General features: G+C 32.8%; 1 protein-coding gene and 1 pseudogene across 1 annotated transcript in view; both read right to left on the bottom strand.

The window, feature by feature from the left end:
• Window positions 1-1,030, bottom strand: part of LOC104808651 — a 5,327-nt gene extending 4,297 nt beyond the window's left edge. Inside the window, exons 1-3 of the mRNA XM_010534379.1 lie at window positions 775-1,030; window positions 341-664; window positions 137-238 (exon numbers count right to left, since the gene is read on the bottom strand). Of these exons, the coding sequence (XP_010532681.1) occupies window positions 137-238; window positions 341-664; window positions 775-948 (600 nt within the window). The 5' untranslated portion in view covers window positions 949-1,030. The remainder of the gene's footprint in view (window positions 1-136; window positions 239-340; window positions 665-774) is intronic.
• A 2,768-nt stretch (window positions 1,031-3,798) lies between these two features.
• On the bottom strand, window positions 3,799-8,827 carry LOC104808650 (annotated as a pseudogene).
• Between the last annotated feature and the right edge of the window lie 1,499 nt (window positions 8,828-10,326).

The following is a 10,326-nucleotide window of genomic DNA, read 5'->3' as shown; positions in this document are numbered from 1 at the left end:
GCCACATAAGTATGCGAATGCCCTGCAACGGTAAGCAACTGTGGCCTTCCAAATAGCTGAAATGACAGATCAAGTAAAGATGCATCGATAAAATCGTATGAATGGAAGTATAATATATCTTAGGTTTAACGCGAACCTGAAGCAAGTGATGGTCGCGACAGAAATAAAGAACAGTGAATGCCGAGGAGCTCAAGACACGATCATAAGGGCATGACCATATCGAACAACACATCGGTACCTGTCCCAAAACATCATCCAATCTCCCTATCGTTCAATAAATTGCAAGAAAAACTGGATCAAATCAGCCAAGAACGAATGAAAAAGGCGTCAAAATTCTCACCACATAAGCTTTTTGAAACAACTCGGAATAGCCATGAGACTTGATGAATTGGCCCAACGTCTCGGTACGATCAAGATTAGGGTTGCTCTCAAGAGCTTCAATGTATCTCAGAACATCATCTTTAAACTTGACCATTTCTCTGATCATTTGCCAGAAATGGGGATTCAAAACGTTACTCTTCTGAGCAAACAAGCTCGAGAGGCCATTTCGGCTTCCCCATTCAATTCCTCTCCCACTATCAAGGCTCACTGAGAAAGATGCGTCTGAAACCTCCATGTCCACTCCAAGATCCTCGAAGAACTCCATCATGTTCGGGTACATTACCTATTAAATCATTCATGTAGAATCAAAGAAGGGTTTTTCTCCTGAATTCATAGAAAAACAAACATGCAGAAGTTATTGTTTGATTTCCTCTGCATGGGAATTCCACGTACGCGATTGAAGACCATGAAGCCGATGTCCACGTCAACTCCATCGAAACGCACCGTTTTAGCATGGCCTCCCAGGTTTTCCTCTTTCTCGTACAACACGACTTCGACTCCATCTCTTGCAAGAACATGTGCAGCTCCCAATCCACTTGTCCCTCCTCCAATAACCGCAACTCTCATCTTCGATCTCGTTTATGTTCTAAATTTTATCAGAAATGAAGATTGGACCGACAAAAAATAATTTCGACACAGTTATGTGATATATATGTATGTAGAACTCAATTCATACAAATTTTATCCAAATAGGAAAGAAATTTGTTAACTTAGAAATATATACTAAAATCTTGTTGTAATCTAAAACAATATATATCTAAAAAATCGTTAATTTTTTTTAAACATCCAATTGCGATCTAAATTACTGATGAATAAGGTAAATATTTTATCTCATAATAAATCTAAGAATCTATAGTATTTGTATAAATATAATTTGAAAATACTAAAATTGTGCATATTTTTAGTCAAAACTATATTAATCACGTTTTAGTTAATTGTCCAACCAACACTTCCCTTTGACCTCAGGCTTTAATTTTTCAAACCTCATACTAGATCTAAAAATAGCTTCTTCTTTTTTCTGTTAGAAGCAAGATTAAAAAATTATTTTAATAATATTTTAATATAACAATACATATATTAACATTTATTATAACTAGTATTTTTAAAGTGTAAATTCAAAATAATTTTTATAATGATAAATCCGAAATATCAAAATCTAAACTCTATGATAATCAAAAAAATATATGCGTTTGATTGTATATTAATTTAATAAGTATTTATTGTAAATATAGTTGTTAGTTATCATTAATAAATAAAGAAATGCTAGTTGGGTAATTCTAAATTCTTTTGAATATTTTAAATTTTTTGTATGAGATTTTTAAAAATTTGACAAAACAATTCAAAATCAACCAACTAACACTTCTATTTTTTGACAACTAACAACTATACTTACAATAAATACTTATTAAAATTAGTATATAGTCAAATGAATATATTTTTATGATTATACAGTTTAGATTTTAGTATTTAGGATTTATCATTTTCAAAAATTATTTTTATTTACACTTTAAATATAATAGATATAATAAAAAGTTAATCTATGTATTATTATATTAGATATATTTAAAATTATTTTTTAAAATTTTGGCCCAAATTTTTTTTTAAAATTTTTTATAAAATTTTATAAATCACACTAAAATTTCCAATTTGAAAAAAAGTTCCAATCTTTAACTTACACTATCCCATTAAAAGACATGAACTTGCAACGATTTATAGCGAAAACCTCCAACTTGCATTTTGACTCCAAACTTTCATATTTTCAACCTCGTGAAAAATTTTAAAATACACATTTTTTGTTAATGTAATATTTATTGATAATTTATTTTTTTTGTTAAAGGCTGTTTTGTATTAATGTTCACAAAAGAACTTGTACATCAAGAGTTTTTGACTACTTCAGGAGAGAATAAATGGAAGGCTGTAACCCAAAAAAACCAAAATAATGAAAGGTTAATAAGAACCAAAGGCAACCTCTGATAAAACAGATCAGAAAATACAATGTCATGGATTGGAGAACCAGATTTGTAATAGGGAGCTCGCAAGTGCGGGGTCGGATGGTCGTATTGCAGCCATTTTGTTCCTAAATGCTCGATCTATCTCCTTTCGGAGAACCAAAGTGTCCTTGAATGTAGATGTATGGATCCGCATGTTCCTTTATGTCCAAATAGTGTAGATGATCAATTGCCATGTTATGCAAACGCCGAGATGTCGTATCTTGCATGACCAAATCCTCAATAACCAACTGAGGATATCCTGCCAAGAAGTGTTAACCGGAGGAGGTTCCCATTTCGACATGAAATGAAGGAGAATAGCCTGTGTTATATGGCAATCAAACAGAAGGTTTGGATACCCAAGCTAGATATTCTTTCCCGCGTAGGGCTATTTATTGATAATTTAATCTAATAATACATAGATTAGCTCTGTCTTATAACTAATATTTTTGGGGTGTAAATAAAAAATATTTTTTTATAAATCCTAAATATTAAGATCAAAAACTCTATAATAATTTATAAAAATATAATTTCAAGAAGTATTTAAAAACTATCATAAATTTAGTTGTTCGTTGGCATAAATATAATAGTGCTAGTTGGTTAATTTTGAATTGTTTTATGACATGTTTATCAAATCTTAAACGGATACATGGATACATTTAATTATGAATGTAGCAGTATTTAATTAGGCCATTGCTTATCTATCTACCCTTTTTTTTATACGTGTATGGTTGCTTAAATCCCAATAATTTCTTTGTGTGGATAATTAAATAATAATTATATGATAACACAAATAAGGATTTTTAAGTGGGTTTGGCAGAAAGTGTGTAAAATGAGATGGAATTGGACGCGTCCACGTATGTTTACATGAAATATTATATATAAATAAAGAGAATTAAAATTTATAATATCATTATTTTTAATAAAATATTGTTATTTAAAATGATATTTATTTATTTATAAAATAATAATAGATAAATTAGAAAATATAATTATGAAGAATTTATAATAAAATATCAATATACTTGGAAAGTATAATTTTATATTATAAAAAAACTAATAAAATATACCCACTATGTTTTTTAATAAATACCTTTTCAGAGATTAATTTTTGTTTTTAAATAGTTATTATTTTACATTTTCTAGGTGAATTTTAATAAAAAAATTTAAATTTTATTCTTAACTAAAAATATCAAATTTGAATAGAATATTAATGTGAATATGAATGAATGAGGGTATATATTCTTAACTAAATTATAGTTGCAGAAAAAACACAGAGACACAAACCGCCGTATTGATGATTTAAAAAAAAAATTGAAACGTTTATATAGTTTTCGGTTTAAGGGAAGCTCATGTATGGATCTCCGAACATAGCTGTGTTTCCAAGACGAGGAAGCACCACCTAAACCCCCCGAAAACATGAAATATGTTGTACAACATCACGTTAAATATAGCAGAATCAGTCATGAAAGCTCTTATTCATACGTCAAATTATATAAACCAGGATTTATGTTTTGATGATAAAGAATTCGAAACGTTCATATAGTTTCGGTTTAAGGGTAGGAACAACGAGCCGAAGGGAAGTTCATGTACGGGTCTCCGAACGTATTTGTGTTTCCAGGACGAGAAAACACCACCTACAACCCCAGAAACACGGAAGTATGTTATCCGAGATCGAATTATATATCGCAGAAATGTTAATTTTTTACCTGGTAGTCTTCGACTGTAAGAGTCTTAAAACCAGCCGCGCAGTAGTCAAAGTAATATTCCCACTTTCTGATGAATTTCTCGTCGAATCCGAGAGCTTTGACTTGTCTGTGCGGATATCAGATTTTTTTTCGTGTTAGAAACAAATGAATATGTTCGGATACAGAGAACCAACGAACAATGAAAAGATCCAATCTTTCTTACTCTTGTCTCTCCATGAAGTTTTGTCTCCAACATCTCAGAGTCTTGTAATAATGGATTCCGATGTTTTCAACGTGTTCAATGCTGCGTTTCCACGATATCGCAGATACAGATAAAGATGATTAAGCATGAAATTTATTTATAGTATGTTAAAGAAGAAGACTTACCATAGCCTTGATGAAGAAGTCATTGCAGATGTTACCCTGGTTAAAGAAGGAAGGCATCCACCGGGGAAGATATATTCTGTAATGAAACCCGAACTCAATCTGATCTCGTCGTAATGTGAATCGGGTACTGTCATGAACTGAGGTCCAAACGCAAAAAAAATCATTAAGATCGGTAAAAAAAATCCTGAAGGAAATAGTGAGAGAATGAGGACACTAATTACTTGCAACAAATGAATATGTTTGGATACAGAGAACCAACGAACAATTAATGAAAAGATCCAATCTTTCTTACTTTTGTCTCTCCATGAAGTTTTGTCTCCAACATCTCAGAGTCTTGTAATAATGGATTCCGATGTTTTCAACGTGTTCGATGCTACGTTTCCACGATATCGTAGATACAGATAAAGATGATTAAGCATGAAATTTATTTATAGTATGTTAAAGAAGAAGACTTACCATAGCCTTGATGAAGAAGTCATTGCAGATGTTACCCTGATTAAAGAAGGAAGGCATCCACCAGGGAAGATATATTCTGTAATGAAACCCGAACTCAATCTGATCTCGTCGTAACGTGAATCGGGTACCGTCATGAACTGAGGTCCAAATGCAAGAAAATTTATTAAGATCAGTAAAAGAATCCTGAACGAAATAGTGAGAGAATGAGGAAGCTAATTACTTGGAGAACAAGTAAGCCATCTTCCGCAAGCATAACTTCACAGTGGTTGAAAAATGTCTCCATGAATTCATGTCCAACCGCTTCTATCATCTCGCTGGAACATTAATAATCTTTCCATTAAGCATAGTTAAGCTATCGGCTTATACAACAGAGATATGATATTTCTTACCAGACTATAATTCTGTCATATTTACGCGAATCAGATAGTTGGCGATAATCGCGGAGTTCAAATGTAATCCGATCCTGAAATCAAGATATGTATTTTCTCAGTTAGAGATGTTCCCTTTGTTGGTTGGTCTCTTTCCTCGTTGGGGTTTTAAAAAAATATATTTTCTCAGTTATATACGCACCTGAAGCCCAGCTTCTTTAACCTTTGCTTCTGCATATTTTAGTTGTTCGACCGATAATGTAATGCCTGTGTATTTGCATCCAGTTCTTCTTACAACTTCTATAGCTAAGAATCCCCAACCGCATCCGATCTCCAAAACCTCGTGGTTCTTCTCAATTCTCGCCTGAAAGTTTTTACCGTAATCACATAAAGGTGAGAAGAGCACTCGATTCGTGCGTTGTAATATCACAAAGTTATCTTTTGTATTTCGTTATCAATATTGCTTACCTTATCAATCAGAAGAGAAACTTTCCTCATTTGTGCCGTTCTCAGATCCTCATCATCTGACTACAAAAGCGTAAAAACTCGAATAAGAGAAGGCTTTTAGTTGAGAAACCCGTTAGAAGTTTAATTACTCACCTTGAATACCGCACACGAGTATTGCATCGTCTCATCCATAAATAGAGCGAACATCTCGTTACTCTGAGATTTATAGTAAAAATATGTAATAGTACGTTCGTCAAGATTGAAATTAAGTAAGGATCTATAAGAACATTTACCAAATCGTAGTGAAACGAAACATTCCTACGAGATTGTGTTACGGTGTTCTTTCTGTACACATGCTTTAGAAAGTACTTTGCAGAGGCTAAGCCAGCGGTGGAAAACATCGGCGTCCACCAACCCCTAATAAGACCAGAGAAATATACTACAAAATTAGCACACCGAGCTTATAATGTATTCATTGAAATGTTCACTACCTTTTTTTTGCAAGATTTGATTTTGATGAGTTTAGATCTCTATTAGCTATGAGAATCTGCATACAAAAGATGAAACCAAATGATGAAAAAAAAAGAGAAAGAAAAAGTCTCGGGTTGTATTGTATGTGTATCTACCATGATCATATTCAGAAGTCCCTCATCTTTATCAACGAACGAAATATCTCCATTTATATAAGCATCTGCGAGGCCTAAATCTGCCTCTGTCATCACCTGGCAGAATCAAGAATCTAACTCTTGAGTGAGCGCTCGAAGAACAACATCCACAACTTCATCTCTGTAGTTTACCTTCCAGTAAAACTGTGGACTGTGAATCTTGATAACAGATTTCAAAGTACATTTTGGATGTTTTCCGCCGAATTTAAACATTGTTCCTCCATCTTCTAGTAGCCTGTAATCGCAGGATAAGAAAATGTGTTGTCATTAAAAGGAAAAATTAATATGGAAAGTTACTGAGTTCGGGTTTTGGGCCAGGACTTACGTAATGTAACCCGTTGAGATGAATTGTCCCATGAATCTAGTGACAAAAACTCTAGCCGCTGCTTCAGCAAACGACCATGTGTTTCGGATTGCTCACATGCTTCCCTAACAGATCTTGAGCTGCTGCTATACCACCCTGAAAGATGAAGAATCGAGTTTCAGAAACAATAAATGATAGCAAATATACAAAGCTACAAGAGGAAGTTTTTATAAATTTGATCATTGCCTTCAGTCCGTCTTCATGGAAACCATAGCCTGAAACAAGAAAATTCTAACAAAGATTAGACGAATCTAGAAGTAAAAGGTGGTTCAAAATGTATATTCTCACCTTGATATGCACCACAGAACCATAGCCCACGTTTTCCTTGAACCTTGGAAAGCTCTTGTGAAGCAGTCAAGGCGGCAACAGAAGGAATCGGGTGACCAGTGGTCCATTTGAGCAACGTCTTCTTCGGGTTATAATCTGGATTCAGTGTCACGAAGAATGGTTCGCTCTTCTCTCCAAGATTCTGCATATGGTTTAACACATCGACCGATCGATCGATACTTTTGACAATCAAGTATAAAGCCCTTCTCTTCATCTTCATCATGCCAAGAGATTGTTTCCACATACCTGTATTGTATTGAGCCAGTACGTTACGCATACTTTGTTTTCTGTGGTCCCGAGAAAATTCCACGCGCTCCATGCTGTTGGGTTCCGGGGCATAAAATCTGTGTCACGGTGGAGATATATATCGCTGACAAGCGAAGACCATGTTAATGAATCAATTACCTTCTGCATAATTTATAACCAAATAATTTCAACACTAAGTTGGCGTTACCTGTAGACGTATTGAAAAGCACCAAGAACCCTCCTTTCATCGAATGTTGCTTGTTCCCCAAGCAACCTCAGAGCGTGTGGGGCGTGCATTGCCAATATACATCGATCAAATACTTCCTCCGACCCATCTTCATTCCTTACAGTGACACCTGCAGGTTTTGGATTCCAAAACTATCTTAGGAGGGAACAATAAGTTCAAAGAAGATGTAGAGAGAGAGAGAGACCATTATCAGAAGTAGTAACCGATTGTACTTCATGACTTGTTCTGATTTTGCATCCTCGTTTTTCCAGTTCTGTCCTAACCTGATCAGTATATATATACATAATGATCGTAATGCTTGAAAAAAATCCACATTAGTTAATTTTTTTTAGTACCTTAGCCACATAAGTATGCGAACGTCCTGCAATGGTCAACAAAGAGCTAAAATGACATATCAAGTTAAGATGCATCGCTTAAATCGTAGGACAGAAAGTATAAATGTCTCGGGTTTGTTTACCAAAAAAAATATCTCAGGTTTAATATGAACCTGAAGCAAGTGATGGTCGCGGAAGAAACAAAGAACATAGCGGTACCTGTCCCAAAACATCATCCAATCTCCCTATCGATCAATAGATTACAAGAAAAACTGGATCAAATCAGCCAAGAATGGATGAAAAGGCGTCAAAACTCTCACCACATAAGCTTTCTGAAACAACTCGGACTAGCCATGAGACTTGAGGAATTGGCCCAACGTCTCGGTACGATCAAGATTAGGGTTACTCTCTAGTTCTTCAATGTATCTCAAAACATCATCCTTAAACTTGACCATTTCTCTGATCATTTGCCAGAAATGGGGATTCAAAACGTTACTCTTCTGAGCAAACAAGCTCGAGAGGCCATTTCGGCTTCCCCATTCAATTCCTCTGCCATTGTCAAGGCTCACTGAGAAAGACGCGTCTGAAACTCCATGTCCACTCCAAGATCCTCCAAGAACATCATCATGTTCGGGTACGTTACCTGTTAAATCATGTAGAGTCAAAGAAGGGTTTTTCTCCTGAATTCTTAGCACAACAATCATGTAGAAGCAAACGTAGGGATTTTGTTTGATTTCCTCTGCATGGAAATTCCACGTACGTGATTGAAGACCATGAAGCCGATGTCCACGTCAACACCATCGAAACGCACCGTTTTAGCATGACCTAGCAAATTTTCCTCTCTCTCGTACAACACCACTTCAACTCCATCTCTTGCAAGAACATGTGCAGCTCCCAATCCACTTATCCCTCCTCCAATGACCGCAACTCTCATCTTCGATCTCGTTTTTGATGTTTTTGTTCTAAAATTTTATCAGAAATGAAGATTGGACCGATGAAAAATAATTTCGACATAGTTATGTGATATATTTGTAGAACTCAATTCCCATACAACATGAATAAAATTTATCCAAAGAGGAAAAAAACCAATTTTCATATTGAGAAGTGATATTTAATGCATATATTAAATCATTTATAAACACAAAAATGTGACGTTTGATAGGAAAAGTCCAAAACGTTCACCTTTGTTTTGGATTTGGAGACCAATTCAAGCGACAGCAAATGTCGAAACCCTAAAGCCGACAAGAAGTGTCTTTCAAAGAGTTAAGGTTCGGTAATGCCGGAGTTTAAGCAAATATATGTGTGTGTATATATATATTCCGAATTTCGGTAATGACATCAACACATACAACGCGAATTAACAATAACTTAATACGATTATTATATATTTATAAAATGATCAATGGGTAAACATTTTTATATTTGATTAATGTATTTGATTAAAAAAGAAATTTAATAACTTAGAAATATATACTAAAATCTCGCTGTAATCTAAAACAAAATATATCTAAAAAATTGTTATTTTTTTTAAAAAACATCCAATTGCGATTTAAAAAACATCCAATTGCGATCTAAATTACTCATGAATATTTTATCTCTTAAAAAATCTAAAAATCTATAAAATTTATATAAATATAATTTGAAAATAATAAAATTGTGCATATATTTTTGTCAAAACTATATTAATATCGTGTTTTAGTTAATTGTCCAACCAACACTTCCTTTTGACTTCAGGCTTTAAATTTTAAAACCTCATACAAAAGATAAAAAAAATTAGCTTTTTTAACCAAAAAAATAGCTTCTTTTTTTGTTAGAGGCAAGATTAAAAAATAATTTTAATAATATTTTAATATAACAATACATATATTAACAATTTATTAAAACTAGTATTTTTAAAGTGTAAATGAAAAATAATTTTTAAAAATTATAAATCCGAAATATTAAATTCTAAACTCTATTATAATCATAGAAATATATACGTTTGATTATATATTAATTTAATAAGTGTTTATTGTAAGTATAGTTGTTAGTTATAATAAATAAATAATGAAATGCTAGTTAGGTATTTCTAAATTCTTTTGAATGTTTTAATAATTTTGTTTGATATTTTTAAAATTTTGACAAAATAATTCAAAATAAACCAACTAAAACTTTTTTTCGTGACAACGAACAACTGTATTTACAATAAATACTTATTAAAATTAGTATATAGTCAAATGAATATATTTTTATGATTATACAGTTTAAATTTTAGTATTTAGGATTTATCATTTTTTTAAAAAAATTTATTTAATTTTAAATATACTAATAATAATAAATAGTTAATCTATGTTTTAGACGCTAAATATCTTTTAAAATTTTGCCTTAAAAAAGTTTTTTAAAATTTATAAAAATATGTTAAATCGCACTAAAAATCTCCTATTCGAAAAAAAAAAGGTTCCAATCTTA

This window comes from Tarenaya hassleriana, unplaced genomic scaffold (assembly GCF_000463585.1).
Source record: "Tarenaya hassleriana unplaced genomic scaffold, ASM46358v1 Cleome15, whole genome shotgun sequence".
Classification (NCBI taxonomy): domain Eukaryota; kingdom Viridiplantae; phylum Streptophyta; class Magnoliopsida; order Brassicales; family Cleomaceae; genus Tarenaya; species Tarenaya hassleriana.
Note: the sequence above shows the minus strand (reverse complement) of the source record. Positions and strands in the feature narration are given on the sequence as shown.